Source organism: Corvus hawaiiensis, chromosome 13 (genome assembly GCF_020740725.1).
Source record: "Corvus hawaiiensis isolate bCorHaw1 chromosome 13, bCorHaw1.pri.cur, whole genome shotgun sequence".
In the NCBI taxonomy this organism is placed as follows: Eukaryota; Metazoa; Chordata; class Aves; order Passeriformes; family Corvidae; genus Corvus; species Corvus hawaiiensis.
The window spans coordinates 14,171,710-14,188,586 of NC_063225.1; the positions used below are offsets into that span (position 1 = coordinate 14,171,710).

The window sequence follows — 16,877 nt, forward strand, 5'->3', positions numbered from 1 at the left end:
ATTAAAAGAATATTCAATATTTGAACTCTTGCAGATATGAAGATACTTCTTCTGATGCCATTTTCACAAATCCAATATCCAAATTCTGTCCCTCTGCTTTGACAGCCATTACAGTAATTTCTGATATAAAAGTGAAATACAGCCCAAGCTGCAATATATTCTGAGTGTCACCATGCCTGAACATAAAATTGAAGTCACACCTAAATTTCAAGTGCCTATAGTGTAGTGGTGCCTTACTTTGTGCTCATTGGAATTATTCTCACTCCATACAGCTGACTTGAGACCTTGGAAGCCACCAGGTGCCTACTCCTGTCAGAGCATGCACAGCCCAGAATGACAGAATGGCTGCTGTCCTTTTCATCACCTATCTGTAATAATGAACCTCCAATATTCAGAAATAAAGACCTGTTCCTTCCTTTTTGTGTTTTTCTTGAAAGAAATATTGGAACACTAATTAAAACTCAAATTACATCAATGACTTACGGTCTGTATGGTATAGTTTCATTGCTTAAGAGGACTTTGCTGCCCTTGTCATACTCACACCATTCTGACTACGCTATATATGCTTCTACACCAGAGGTGAATGTACACATTTAATACCCAAAACATTAAGAAATGCAAGATGAATACATTAATAGGTACAAATAAGGATTATTATGTCAAATATTAGCTAAAAAAATTATGTACTGATTTGTTTCACCTGTATTTTAAAATATAGGTGAAACTTGTATTTGAGCAGCTTAGGCATTATTTCCACCCCTCTGGGCTGTGTTCCTACAGAGAGATTTAAACACAACCACCACCACCTCTATTTGGCACCTTTGGTGAGGATCAGCAGAAGGGCTCTGCTCCAAGTGATTTTCCTTTAATGCCCTTTGCACAGACAGTGCTATTTAGCTACAGGGAGAAGCACTTCTATAAAAAGTCACAGGGGGTGGTGGGGGAGGCATTGTGAGGAAGGAACTCTGCGTATGCTTGGATAACATCAAAGTCCACCCTGCTCACTTCAGGAAACGGATGTCTGAGCAGGCCACTCTCAACAAACAGCCCTAAGAATGGAAGAGTCACTGGCAGGACCTGGCTTTTAAAAGCAGTCTTATCACTTAAATCAAGCATGCAACACACACAAAAACCCAGAGATCAAGCTTAGCAGTTTTAAAATGCCTTGCAAAAAGCGCGTTTGCTCCTTCTGTAAGTCTCATGCATTCAGAGTATTGCATATTAAATCCAATATTCCTCTCCAAATATATTTTCAAAGGTATCGATCAGTAACTACGGTGCCAGGCTTGAACATCCCACTAGCACCTAGTTTTCATTTTGAAGGTAAGAAAAGTTTTATTCCTGTGACCATATAAGTAATTTAAAATTAATTTCATGGCTTTCCCTAAACAGGTTACACAAACACATTTTTTCTTACATAACCGCATGATGTTAAAATTGAGAGGGGCACTTTGAGAGAGACAGTACAATTACATTTTGGCATGACAGTAAAAGCCAAAAATTAAGCAAAGTGGAATCTGTGTATTCCTCTTTGCTCTCAGGGTTCAACAAGTAAATGGATCTTCAGAAGATGATTTCATCAAGTCTATTTATTAATGCATTTCAAGTTTCAAAAAACCTTACATATCTTTGCACAATACTTTATTTTTTGCATTTTTTAGTAAAAATTTCCAAAGTGAACAAAAAAGAGACTGTATAAAACACAGTGGACATGAAATCGACAGTAGTATTTGTTTCATTGTCTTGAACTTTCTTTCGGCTTTACCACATCTTGACTTGCAGTGGAGAGTTCAGTGCACATTTCTGTTTTCAAAAAACACTTAACTTAGACTCAAAATAAAATAGGGCAGCATTTGTCTGCCAAAATCCTACCACAGGATAACATTACAGGCAAAAAATTTACATGTTCCAAAGTCTACCACACTCAAGAAGTTACTAAGAACTCTTGCTGAATAGAAGTCACCATTTTAGAAATGCAAACCCACTTCCAATCTTTGCACAGTCTTAAAACAAATGTATTTAAAATTACTTAAAAGCAACTACATACATTTCTAACTAGTTAAGATCATTTAGAATTATTTATATCGTCTATTGGACCTGGGGTTTCATGTACAAAATTTGTCTCTAAACCATGTACAAAAAGCTGTATTTTGAAAAAGTTACCACATACTGTACAAGTTTACAAGGAAGAGATCCCATTATATTCTGTAACATTTTTGGCCTTGCTGGCTTGCGTCACATTATGAAAATGATTGTGTAAACCTTATACTCTTAAAAAACAAAACAAAACAAAACAAAAAAAAAAAAAAAAACCAAACAAAGGACATCTGTCCAACCCTTAGTAAATTTTCTCCTAAGCAAAGCCAGGAAAATTATAGCCATTTGCATCTCTAATTAGCTTGGTGCTTTTGGGAAACAAGCAATAAATACATCACAAGCTTAAACATTTTGTAATGCCCCCTTTCATCTCCTGCATAGCAGTAAGCACCTTAAGACATCTTTTATTTCATCTTCAAAAATGCCAATTATTTACATTCGTAATAAAAACTCTGGAATGGGACATTGTGCTGTTGAACTTCACTACTGATATAAATGTGGGAAAATTGGTAGTCCTAACTACAGTTTTAACGCTGCCACAATAGCTGGGCAAATCACTACTTTAGTGGTTATCAATCAACAGTATCATGCTGAAAAGTTATCCAAACACTTGATAAATTAAAAAAGAAAATAAAAAACTACAGCTTTTCTTTCTTTCCACATCCCTTAGAACATGAACTTGATTACCAAACTGTAAGAACATCTGAACAGCCCAAATAAAGTGGTTGCAATTTTTAAAACAAGTTGAATAAAGGCAGAACTTTCTAATAAAGCATGGAAATATTTGATCAAACTATTCATTATTTCACTGAATAATCAGACAAATTAAAAATATTTATGCTGAGCTACAAGGAAGACACTTACATAAAACATTTTTGAAACATTCTGACATTTGCAAAGTTTGCAGAACACCTGTTAAATCTCTCTAAGACCATCCAGTCTTGTATGCTGTGTCTTAGCAGCTGTTGGATAAAGATGAAATGAGTGCTTGAAACAACTTTGATAATGATAAAAAAAGTGTGATTGGATTCAAAATTGCTGTGTAAAGCATCACAGGACCCTTGACCACTACACACCATCATCCTCTGTTATCCTGAGTATGTCAATTAAACAGTAATTTCTTCATTAATAGCGGAAAAGTTTTATAATACAAAGAAACATCCATATTGCAATTCTCTTGTTTACAATTGCACACAAGTACGGGTGTACGTTAGAAATACATGTCTGCATATAACAATGTATATACATTGACAAGTAATGTCTCCAATGCTGAGGTGGTCTAGCTTCCTAGCCTTGTCTGGCAGTTGAAAAATATATATTTTTCTCAATTCTTGAGTAAAAGTTTTACTACAGCCATATTTGCCTGCAAGTGAAGAAAATGCAGCAATGAAGAGCACAGAAGGGGGAAAGAATCATGATATGCTAGGACTTTGTGCCACTAAATTAAAAATATTCAAGAAGAACATTTCTCTTCTTTTTGAGCTGGAAGATTCTCTCATTAAAAATTAACCACTTCCACTTGTTTTGAGGGCATATCATGCTTTTTGTTTCCTCTTCAATTTTTGAGAGTTAGGCTGGGGACAATGACTTATTAGGTTTTCTTTGGAGTGAGTTTTCCCATTGTAGGCACTAGGAAGAACCAAGGCAAAAAGCTGCAGTCAGCGTCTCATATGTCCCATCTGATAACTCTCTCGGGGCCTTTGCCGCTGTGGGGGCTGAGTGGTTTGTGGTGGTCTCCTCCTTTTTAAAGTGCCTGTTTCAAAGAAAAGTAGCCATTATTAAAATTAATTGTAAAAACTCAAGTTATTTCCAGAAGTATTGCCCTGGCCATGCAAATTAAATACAACTGTTTTTCTGGAAGGCTTCAGATTTAAACCTGCAAAGTTTTAACTAGATGAGTAACCGCATGGAGGACATACAGAATACATTTCAGGATCTCAACAGTAGTTCCTTGAACAGGTCAATTCTTACAAAGTGTAGCATGGAATAGGAAATAAAAGCAACTCTGACACTGGAAGAAGTCTTCAAAGCTTTCTTTTGATATACATATTATGTTATAGGAAAATAAAGCAAGAATTAGATTTTCATGAATTGTTTCACTGGCATCAATTCCATTTGTAGTTTCACAGTGCCAGTGCCAGACTAAGAACTATAGGTAGAGACACCTGAAATTTCTCTTTAGAACAAAACACCTGAGGAGAAAACATTTCCCTATAATTAGCTGGAGTACTCACCTGGAAGTGGTTTATGAGGAGGCAACTTTGGATTACTGCTTGGAGTATGAACACTGCATATCTTAATGAAGCCAGCCATTAGCATGATTAATGCAATTCCCATAAGCAACACTGCCCACCAATAAGCCTAAAAAACAAAACCACAACAACAACAACAAGATTTTGTGGGGGCTGGCACACATGCACAAGAGACAGAGGACACTGAATATGGCTTTTCACTGCGTTTTAGAAGTCATCAAAAAGCTTTTCTGAAACATCACTGAGAATATGCGACCATAACAGTTTAAAGACTGTCCCCAAACTTCTTCCACAGAAAAGCCCCAATACTTCCCTTCCAGTATCAGAAGGGTACTTCACAGAAGATACACTCCAACAGAGCTGGATAAGCCTAAAACAATCTATAGCTTACACAAAATTGCCTATGCAGCTCTCCAGTGTTTCACTCTAGCTCTTCTTCCAGTACATTATTATTAAAGTGTCATCCAGCACAATAAAAATGATGAATGCTAAAGACCAAAATATTTAGTTCTTTAAAAGAAGTCATAGCATTCAAATATGAAGAGTTAAAACATGAAAGAACAGTAAACTAAAAATGTGAATGAACAGAGGTAATAACAGATACAAATATTTATTTGTTTGTTATTTGTTTCCATTCCCTTCAACCTAGCAAACTTATTTGTTGCACACAGGGTGCTTACAGAAAAACTAGTAAAAGGGCTAATTATATTTTGAAGAATGCTGAAGCACTCTGCATATAGAGCAACACTTAACTATGAATCTTGATTACCAAGAACATTTCATATTAGACTTGTTATATAAAAATAGACTTACCACAATCCATTCTGCAATATTTTCATATAGTTCTGGATTAAAAATGGCTTTCTTTAATCTAGCTAGAGGGCCATCAGCATCTACTAGCCGACACCTCATAAACACATCACAGTAGCCTTTGAAATCATTACAGGGAGATCCAGGTTGCAAAGTAATGGTTTCAAGATGAAAGTATTCCTGCCATCGGCTCGAGCCTGTGCTTGCACAAGTAGCTGGGTCCACTGAAAAGTGAATACGAATTAATCAAACCATTATTGTATTACAACATCTGTGTACAAATACCCACCCTAGTATTCAATTGTTCAAAATGCTTTTCTAATAATCTGTAAAAACGCAAAATACATTATTTCCTAAAAAATACAATGCAATGTCTGTCTGAAACTACATATGAAAAAAATTCTCTCAAGCTCTCAAGCTAACAAAAACTCAAGTCCAAACACCATGAGCAAATGATTTCTCAGACCCCTCCTGCTCTATTTACACTTATGATTCAGACAAATCTTACTTTTTCTCATGCAGCAGACATGGCACAGTTCTCTATCATCCTTGCCATCTGAACTAGCACATGTACACTCCTCCAAACCGTGCTTCTCACAGATAGAGCCGGCACATTGCTGTGGGAGACAAAAGCACAACACCACAAAAATCAATTTCACTTTTAAGCACACCAACATTAGGAAAGATATTAAAAATTAATATCTGAAAGCATAATCATAGGTCTAAATATGCTTATCAATAAAACCAACTGCTTCAATTTTTTTCTAAAGCTTATAAATGAAAAATTATTAGAGTTTTTCAACTTCAATATTTTGGCATATTTTCTTGTTTTTTAGAAGGCGATTTACCCTATTTTATTTTTTAACACAGTATCTTCTTTTATAGCCTCAGAGTACCCTGCAAAACACACACAGCACTACAGTTCACACTGAAACATGACTACTCAAAACCATGGTTAGAAAAATAAATCAAACACATGTATTCACAAATAATTCTCTAGGAAAATAATAAAAATTAATGGCAGAAAAGAGTCTGTATTTAATTTCACTGTGTGAGGATCCTTCAAACTCATAGTTCAGTGTATTTATAACCTTGTTTCAAAATCAGTAACTATACAAAGACAATTCCTCTATCTTTAAGATGGCTATAAATTAGCTGAAAAATATTACAAGCAGTATTTGATTAAAAACCTGGACTGTAGAAAACAGACTAGAGCAACACAAGTTACAGGTCTTTAAGAGGATGATTTTTGCTTGTGTGTGCTTTCAAGTAAACACAGATCAGCTTTCAAGTAAACACAGATCAGCTTATAAGAGACTTCCCATCAATATTTCATAGCAACTGCCATGTTTCCTTTAACCCCGGAAACTAATGGCATTTCAGAATAATTTTAATTCCATATGCTTTCACATCAGTGCTGTATGTACATGTTTGGAGGAACTGTGTATTGCCAATAAACGAAATTCAACCTCTGTTGACAGTCTATCCAGTTTTCTAAGTCAACAGAATTACTTCACCAAGCCTGAAGAAAAATGAAAAGGTGGAACCAGAAAAGAAAACACTTTCATAATCCTGATTTTTACAAAAAACTTTAAATGTAACTTTCTCAGACAGTATAGCTACCTTGGGACTTGTTACCTACTTCTTAATCCTTGGTGTACTTTCACTGTTATTTTGACTGACACTAATAAATCAAACATCTGTACTGAAAAAACGACTGAGCTTGCACTCCTCTGCAGTAAGTATACAAACCGCATCAATTCACAATACAGTGCCCTGCAATAAACAACATTAGCAGATACATAAGACTGTAAAAACCATACCCCCTTTATGCAAACTTGGGTGTTCCTGTTGCACACTGTGAAGTTTTCTTTGGGTTCAGATACAGGACAGAGAGCACTGACACCATTACACATTCCTTCCTTAGCACAGTCGGAATCATTCCGACACTTATCTGTCCTCGATTTGAAATCACACTGGGCAGTGCAACACGGGCCTTGGCTGGGGCTGGAAAGAAACACAAATTGTGGATGCCAAGAAAAAGCATGAACCATTCCAAATGAACTATTCACCCTGAAACCTACTCCACCAGTCAAAAAATTTCTGATTTGTGCTAATTAAACTGTGACTTGAAAATAATTTTTCCCATGCCAAAATTATGCTTATGAACTTCTCACTTATTTTAAAGCATTTTAAACAAAATCAGTATTTTCATAAAAATGCAGGTAAGCAGATTCAGATTCTGAAATACCCATCAGAGTTCCCACTAAATGCCCAAAATTAAAGTGTAGTGTAACAAACATGCACCATACCTGCAGTTTTTGCCTGGTTTTAACTTGCATTTTTTATCTTCTGGTTGGTTTGCATCGTAACAGCATTCATCTTTACACTGGTCACTGTATCCACAATCACACTGTTCTCCTTGCTCAACCAGTCCATTACCACAGATGGGCTGCCCAGACTCTGAAAAATGCCAGTATATTTATGTACAAAGCAGTACAAAGAATATGCAAATACTTACAAACCTTAACAAGCATCCAGCTAATCACAACTGAAAGAGCCTGGTCAAGCTGGACTTCAGACTACAGCTCAAGTCAACTTGCATTACTGCTTGCCACCCAGCTTAGTCATTCCCACAATTCATACAATTTTAAGCCTCTGAGTAAAAGGTTTTGGCTGATAAGAGTGGGAGTGTAAGAACAAGCTTTCTGCTCAGTCCCCAAAGGAGCTGCATCCTTTCCTGCACTCCTTTGACCGCCAGAGGACCTTAAGGCAAAGGCACTGGTACTGGGGTGAACTGCTCCAAAATCCAAACCTGAGTAGATGTGCAAACCTACGTGAGCACAGACTCACTAAATTTGTGAGAGCTCACACATCAGACTCCAGGAAGAAAAATTAATGCAAAATTGTTTTAAATGTCTAAATAGGATTCCCGGTAGTTTAGTATGTGCTCCTTACCTCTAGTCCCAATGAACATGACTGAAAACAGTCTGACCCTGTTCGTTTACTCCCTCCCACCAGGCATTTACAAAGACAGAGAAGAGCCTCCCCCAGCCTTCTCTGCTGCAGACTAAACAGGCTCTCTTGGACTCTCCTCATATGTCAGATGCTCCAATCCCTTAATAATCCTTGTGGCCCTTTGCTGGACTTGCTCCAGTATGTCCTGCTGTTTCTGTGCTGGGCAGCCCAGAACTTTACATAGTACTGGAGATCTCAAATTCAATTCTTTACTTGCAGAATCTTTCAGTAAATTAAAAAAAATAAGATAAAGAAAAATAAATAAAAGAAATTTTAAATTAAGTACTACAGTAATATCTTAGCCATTCTGCTTTCAGGAGGATTAATACATACCAACAAAACAATTATTTCTCTTTTTCTCTAGAACTTGGCTGATATTTCGAATACTACAGATTGAGAACTTATTGTTGTTAAGTTTGTCCCCAGACGTAGCTCTTGCATACATGATATAATTGCCATTTTCCTTCTGTCCCAAGTTTTTGGACTCTCCAGGAGTGCACTCCATTCCAGAATCATGCTGCAAAACAAATATTTTACAACTATCTCAATCATGGCAGGTGCAAAAGTAACCTGGATTTGGTAGCCTGAATGCAGAATTAAAAAAACAATAAACCACCATGTTATGCTCTCAGATTTCTTTCAATACAAAAACTACATGTAAACTCAAGGTTTGATTTTGGGTTCTCTTTGTTCTGTTGTTGTTTGTTTTTTTTTCCCCAACACAACAGTAGCAAGTATCTAATTTCTTAAGTTTCATCATATTTGTATGCTTGGTAATGTACCCCCAAAGTGCATATCCCAGAATGAATACTGACTTGGAAAAGCTGCCATCTCCTAAAAAGAGTGGCTTTATGATCACAAAAGGGTAATCAGCAGTCTCTGGAATAAAAGCAGGAGTAGTTAACAGAAACCACAGCCCATTCCTCTTGTTTTCTTTGAGGGAGGTACAAAGAGAACTTCAAAACAGAGCAGGAGTCTGTCAGCCAGGGACTACATCTACAATATCCAGCATGAGGAATGAAATGCATTCCACACTGGCAAAACAAAAAGCCTCATGCTTTCAAGCTTGCCACAAACAAGTTGCATCCCTAAATAACTGTTCTGTAAAGTTCTGTTCAAAAACATTCTTCTTGTTATCTTAATTCCCTCCACTTAGATAAACTTCTAAACATAAATAATCTAACATAAACATGAGCCATTTGTTGAATAAAGTGTCATCTTAATCAATTTTGCAGTGCTTCTTCCTCCTCTCCAGGATGAAGTACAATACATTTAACAAGATGCGTGTGACTCTACTCTTCATAAAGACAGGGAAGTATTTAGGGAACAATAATAGAGCACCTTTGTAAGGGATTGAACTAATATAAATAAACAATTCACAAAATGCACTATTGCACCAGTGCTGTCAAATAATCATAAAAGGGCTCAGTTGCCATCCATTTTGTTTGTATACAATGTACATGCACATATGCTCATGGAGTCAGGATTCTACTTTCCTTGTTTATAAGAAGTAAAACTTCCATTTGTAAATCACGCCCTTTGAAATGGCTGAGAATGAGTTAACAGATCACCAGTAATACTTACAGGGGAACCAAAGTTATGCCCAACCTCATGTGCAAAAGTAATGTGAGAAACCTTGGGGGGCACATGAGAGCCATAGTTCTGGACAGTGATGATTCCAGTGTTCAGAGACTTCTTCTTACCATCCGAATACAATTTGCTTTTTTCACATATCCCACCAGAGCTTCCTGCATTCAGACAAAAGTACAACAGTCACACATTTAGGGAAAGAAGTGTTACTTACCTACCAACATCCAGAGCAACAGACAGTTTGCCTCTGCAGGTTTACAGACTAAGAGTTCTCTATAATCAATATCAACACAACCTTGAAAGTAGATTTGATTTATTCACACTAATGCTCTCAACAGTGATTGGATACATTCACACAAGAAGTTAGCTGGTTTAGAATAGCTTTTGAGAACTATTTTGGGCATTCACTGTACGGATGAGTGCTTATTTCATCACACATGTAGTACAAGACTAGCAGGGTGCAATGTCCAATAGAAGTAGCCTCAATCTACATCCCATTTGGATTTCACTGAGTAAAAAAATCCATGGTAAATGCAGAGATCCTCTCTCATAGCAAGAGCATTTATATAAAATGCCTAACGTTACCCATCTATCATTGTCAGGAAAAGTACAAACTAAAGCTGAAAATGCTTCTGATGTGTTGGTTAATGAGATCCATGTTTAGAAGGTTGGCAATCAAGTGCATCACATTTCCTGTTTGGTAAATTCCCAAAATTTTGACTTTAATTTCACCAAATTTTTCCATAACTTGAGTTTTTACTGAAGCATTATTAAGGTTCTAAAATTCAGCTATTCTATTGCTAATGCAAATGGTATCTAAAAATCACTCTAAAGAAGTTTTCCTTTCTGAAGTAAAATTTCGATTTAGTGACATATCCCATTTAATCTATGTCAGCATGTGTGTTAAGGATGAGAATCTCACAGACCATAGTTTTTCTCAATTAAATTTAGCTTTGGAAGCAGTGTTTAGGGACTGCACATTCCAATTCATCCTGTACTTGCTCAGTGTATACACTAGAAAAGTCATCACAGACCAAATTTCTCATTTCTATTCACCATCTGGGCATTATTTTTCTTATGGTTCTTCCATAGTCACTAAGGTTAGTCCACACAGGTCCCTTTAACATACTGCAGTCATGGGTCTATTGATCTCTTACCGTTTATGAACAGTTTCATGTTTCTTCCACCATTACTCAAATTCTGTTAAAGCTCTCAATAATGTTCTCACTAAGGTATCCAGCCTCTTGCAAAGTCTCATAGATTGAGATTTTTTTACATTGAAGAACATACTTTAGACCCAAAATACACAACTAGACTGAAACTAATGAGAATCAGTTCAAGAAGAGTCACACAATAATTATTCTGTTATCTCCCAGAACAAGATCTCACTGATTTAAAAAAAAATTTCTTTCAATACTACCTAGAAAACCTAAAGGTTCTGCAGTGTAGTTCTACTACAAAATTTAAACTGCATAGTTGTAAGCTCTCTTTATATAGAGCAGAAATACTTGTTTCATCTGTCACTTTACTGGTCACTCATACCTACCATAAATAAAAAGCAATCCAAATAATATCACCTTTGTGTAACAAAATAAATACGCTTTTCTTTATTGTTCATATCCTGCTCATCAGAAGTACAGAAAGATGAATTGAAATGACACAATATACTAAAAAAAAAAAAAAAAATCAAACCTTCCAACCAAAATTGTTAAAAGCTAGGAGATTTTTGTGTGTTCACTGTCTGTTTAAAAGACACAGTCTACCTTTCTCGTAGTGCCTACGTACGATACTTTTATCTCATAGCACTGAAGGCTCATATAGAATTACCTGAAGGGGCTCCAACCCAAGCCAGACCAAGGACTCCATCATCAAAATCACGGTCTGTAAACACATAGGCCAAGCAATAATCATCATGATTCTGTTCTGAGTTCAGTTCCAGAAACTTTTCCACACCAATGTTAGGAAACCTAAAGGGATTGGAAGAGTCCTTCTCATCTACGGTTGTGTTAATCTAAAAGTAAATTGAAACAAACTGTAAGACAGGATTCATTTCCACTTGCACATGCCAGTTAAGAGGCTTACTGTTGTCAGTACCTTGCTATGTTACGTAGTTAAAGATGATGTCTAAAATTTACATGCCTTGACAAGCTACCATCCCAATATTTAGAAAAAAAAGTGCAACAATAAACGAAGAATTGCATTTGTGTAGTACATCACCATTGTCTTATTTCCTTCTATGTCTTTTCCATCAGTACCCAAAAATTTCTATTTATCCCCCTAAATTATCACTTTTACAAGGAAGCCTCAACCTGGATAGCCATTCTCTATTTTAGTAATAAAGTTCTTGGACAGTAGCAATAGTCTATTCACCACAAAACAACAGTGCTGAAACAAAGTAAGTTGATTCCCATAGAAAAAGTGACCACAGCTTAGTAACAGAAGTAGTGGGCTTTTGACAATAAACACTAAAACCAAACCAAATAAATGGTTTAGGGCATCATTTACTGCAGAGACACTTGTGCTAAAGAACTGTTACAAAACAATAAGTGAACAGGACCAGGACATCTGAAGAATACAGCCTCCAAACAGCATCAGTGAAGCTGAAAACATTTCCAACACAACTTACTCTGATTCGTTTCACCATGAAGCTGATGTTACGGATCCCTGAAAAATCTGTTGACTGGTAAATTGTGTCAATCGCTTTAACATGGCTGGAAATCTGTCAAAAACAAAAGTATCTACAGTTCAAAGATCTGTGTGCTACACTATAGCTCATCTTAAACAGCAACAGCTGCAAGGCCTACAGTTCCAATAGATCATCTTGTGCTCTAGGAACTCTAACAAGCCTTTTTAATTAAATGATGGCCCATGATGGAAATAAATCACTACCAGCACCTGCATCACCACCACGCCAGATACCACCAAGGGGTTTTGCCATTTGCCTTTATTTAAAGACATAATTCCATCAACTTTCAGATACCTGTTTGTGATACCTGTTTATTCACTGCTTTGGTAAGACAACACTGTAGTTCAAATCATATTCAAAGCATTGTATTTCTTTTTTGGAGAAAAAAATTTACTTGGTAAGAATTATTCTTTCATTTCTGGCAGAACACAAATGTGGAAAAACAAATCATTTACCTTTTCTAAGAGCACACAGAAATGCTAACACTAAAAAGCTGATTTTGAAGGTGACTTCAGAGCTTTGAAAAATATTACTCGAATTGCCTACATAGTGTGATGAATAAATAGTAAAATTCAGATCTGCAAGTGGCAGTGAAAATTCAGACTTCAGGTGAAGTACATTAACATGCTTATTTTTAGCAAATTATGAGCAAAACCACTAAATCAAATCGATCCTTTTCCCAGTTAATAGTATATTGACAAATGAAAAGCATCTGCCTTTAGCTGCCCCTGCTTTTTTAACCATCCACTCCACCAGATACTACAGGAATAGATCTCAGCATCATTAGCTCAGTGTTTTGAGCTAAAATTTCAAAGGGAAGCCTATGCAAGTGCTAAAACAGAGGCTTGGCAGGCTGTCAAACAGGACAGAACTCTTCAGGAAATATTTTTCTGAGTAACAATTGAGAACAGTCAGACTGCAAGTCCTGCTCACAGGTGCTAAACACACCACAGCTGCCATTAAAGGAGGCACAAGTGCCCAGGACTATTGTCACAGAAACAGCATTTTTTTAGCAAAATAAAAAAATGCTGTTTTAATTATGTCAAGACCACTTTAACAAATGAAACAAGAGATTATAAAGTAAATAAGCAAAAATACATGCAGATAAGTTACATGAAATTTATCAGGACTACACGAAGTAAAAGCAGGTGATTTAAAACAAAAGGATTGGAAATACCTGTGCGATCACAGCTTCCCTGGTTCCATAATGCTTGTAGAACAAATGATCAGTCTGGATGTACAGCTGACACGTGTTTTTTTCAGCCTGAGTGGCACGCTTTTTTCTCAAAAGCTGTGGATCATCCTTCTTAGGCTCTTCAACAGGCTTCTACACATGCACAGGAAAGAAATACATTAATTTTGTAGCTCTATGTGCTGAACTAGATTACCTAAAAACAACAATGAATTTTCATAAACATACTCCACTAATACAAACAGATTTTCATTCTTTTTCTTTAATTTGCGAAGTTTGATGAATCTTGAATTAAGTACATTATATTCAGTTTTCAAATACTTTGTATGTCATCTTAGCAAAAGCTCTCCCTGCATTTCATTTTATATTACAAAAGGCAGTTAATGTTACATAGATTTTTTTCATTCATGTGATCTTTGGAATTTTTCTTTTTTATAATCCTTTTCTAAGATGAACAAACAGTTGGTAGATTAGGAAAAAAAATCAGCACTGGTGGGACTTAACTGTGCCTTCCCTAACACCAGTTATTTCAAATTGTAATTACCTTAGTCAGCTACCTCAGCAAACAGAAATGTTTAAGCACTCCAGCATGGAACAAATGGGACACTGAACATGAAGTTAAAGGAACACTGGTTAGTCAAAGCGGTATCTGGTAGCACATTGGCCTTACAGTACTCACTGGTTGATGGCCCTCTCTCTCTCCATGAAGTTTTACAAGCAAATTTTTGGAAAAGCATGTTATTGTTACCAATGCTGAAAAGTGCATTAATGTTGACAATTTCTGGAGTCACAACATAAATAAACTAAGTTGCTAATGCTATTTGACAAGCCATATTGCATAGTTTTCTTGATATATATTTAGCAGACACCACAAAATTATGCCAAGACTTGGAACAGCTCAGAACTCAGTCTAAGAGAAACTCAGTAACTTGCTGTTGGAAAAAATACTTCATTACATGTGGTGCAAACCTGAAGGCAAACCCACTGTGGGACTCTACGTAGGTACACAAGTTCCTTCCACTTACCTCTTACAGCAGCCAATCTGTAATGTGCTGCAACCCCTTCAAGCTTACAGGGTTGTTAGGAAGACCCTCCCACCAATATCATTCAACTTTCCACTGAAATCACTCAGATATCCCAAGTGTGTTACATTAACATAACCCAAAAATCTAGAAGTTATTACTCTTTAGAACCAATGTATTACTTGGAGATAAGGGATCTTGAGACTCTTCCTTCTCAACTGCAATTAAGTATATTCCTCATTTCAAGCTTGATTTCCACATCCATCTAAAATTCTAATTGTTGAAAAATTTGAGATCACGTAGGATTCATTAAGACTCTAAGTAGAACATCTACGCTACAAAAGCAACGAGAAAAAGAATTTAGAAAAATTATGTAAAAGGAAACCTCCAGCAGTAATTTAAGTATCTCACAATGTGGAGGGATGACGTTTCACCAAAAGTAAAAGAGACAACATACAAGAAATAGGAAGTTACCACACTAACTACTAATCAACATAATCCATTAGCCTTTGTTGTACCTCTGTCGTCGGTTCTTCTATACCAGTCATCTGGTACTTCTGCATTCTTTCAAATACTGAATGATCTGCACAACCTCCTTGTGGTCCATATTTATGTGGATATTCTAAAAAGAGGAAGGCCAGGTTGAGTTTTCAAATTCCAAGTACAAGTCCAAAATACGGCTGCATCACTGCAATTTATTCAGTTTGTGTCCAATATTGTGCATGTGGTTTGAGGGAAGCATTAGAAGATTTAAGGTTTATGCAGCCTTTATTCATTAAACGTTTCTACTAAGACATTCTTAGTTTTACAAACAGAACAAAAGTGACATTTGCTTCTTAACATTATTTTCTCAAGCAGCACAAGAAAATACAATGAGCAATGTCTAACATAAAAATGAGAGCTTTTATTTACACATCTGTACCCACTTCCTTTAACTAAAAGCAGCCTTCAAAAAATGACATCACAATGGAAAGTTATTAAAGATCAAGTATACTAAAGACTGCTTGGATAAGAGAAAGGGTTTTTTTATGCTACTTGGTAAATGAGCTAAGAAACCTTGCTAAAGTTCTTAGAGGATTTTATTATTTTATTCATCTTCCACAGATTTTTTGGAAGTATTCACATTATGCTACTTAACTACCAATACGTAAGAAGGGAATGGATAGAATACGCTAATGGATAGAACCATGGTTTAGTTAACCACTACATGTTAGTTAAACATGCTGGAGATCCAAACTAGTGAGAATATCCTACAATCACCTGTTCAACAACAATAATAGTTGCAATAGTTGCCAGTGCAGACTTCGTTGCATAAGGGCATGTGCTTCAGACACACACGCTAAGGTTTTACTATCAGTACCTATTGCAGATTTGTAACCTGTATTTGCAGAAGCTTCCTCTGAAGATGAGAAGTACTGAATACTTGTCCCTTCAATTTCTTTGCAGACTGGATTCCATCATAAAGTGGTGCCCAAGTAAGAAATAATGGAATACAGATTATTGTAGCCACAAATTTGAAAACTTAACAAGTCAGTTTCTGTAGGGCAAACCACAGTTTTAGCATCTCAACAGAGTGCCACTTTTGTCAGAAACGTGCAAACTTTACCAAGATTTGTTGTTTTTTGGGAGTTGTTGTTTGGTTTGTTTGTTTTTTATTTTTGTTTGGTGAGGGGATCCAAACTCACAGAGTAAATAGAACAGACATGTAAGAGTAGACTTGTAAAGCCTAGGCACCAAGGACCTGATGCCCACATTATATGCATTTCAGGTGATTTTGTCCTGGACTAGCTCTAGTCTAGGCTGTGGAGTCAAGGCTTGGCAGCAGCTGGAGCACAGCAAATGTGCTCCCTTGGAGTATGGGCTCTGATATGGTTTCATCTGACAGCTGCCTTTAATTATCTTTGACTCTTGTGCCCGTTTCCTGCAGTCATACTGCATGATACTGCGAAACTATGTCAATATACAGCTTACCTGGTAAGATTATTTCATGACTTTCGGCATATTAGTTTCCCTCATTTCAATTTCTACCACCACCCAAATACCATTTTTGAACTGCTGTCTCATCACATTCCTCCCAGCACAATTAGCCCTGGCACAGTGCCAGAAGAATGGAGAGAAAAAGAGAAAAAATATGCTCTTAGTGCAAGTCACCTCACCCAATTTGCTCCAGCACAATAGTGGAACACTGACTTGGCCACAACCAACATTAA

The 16,877-nt window shown here is 36.4% G+C and overlaps 1 protein-coding gene across 1 annotated transcript in view; it reads right to left on the reverse strand.

Moving 5' to 3' along the window:
* Positions 1–1,571: 1,571 nt before the first annotated feature.
* Positions 1,572–16,877, reverse strand: part of ADAM10 (ADAM metallopeptidase domain 10) — a 43,229-nt gene continuing 27,923 nt past the window's right edge. Inside the window, exons 5-16 of the mRNA XM_048318123.1 lie at positions 15,186–15,289; positions 13,631–13,780; positions 12,394–12,486; positions 11,595–11,778; positions 9,762–9,925; positions 8,511–8,694; positions 7,472–7,622; positions 6,983–7,166; positions 5,668–5,776; positions 5,163–5,383; positions 4,332–4,458; positions 1,572–3,850 (exon numbers count right to left, since the gene is read on the reverse strand). Of these exons, the coding sequence (XP_048174080.1) occupies positions 3,756–3,850; positions 4,332–4,458; positions 5,163–5,383; positions 5,668–5,776; positions 6,983–7,166; positions 7,472–7,622; positions 8,511–8,694; positions 9,762–9,925; positions 11,595–11,778; positions 12,394–12,486; positions 13,631–13,780; positions 15,186–15,289 (1,766 nt within the window). The 3' untranslated portion in view covers positions 1,572–3,755. The remainder of the gene's footprint in view (positions 3,851–4,331; positions 4,459–5,162; positions 5,384–5,667; positions 5,777–6,982; positions 7,167–7,471; positions 7,623–8,510; positions 8,695–9,761; positions 9,926–11,594; positions 11,779–12,393; positions 12,487–13,630; positions 13,781–15,185; positions 15,290–16,877) is intronic.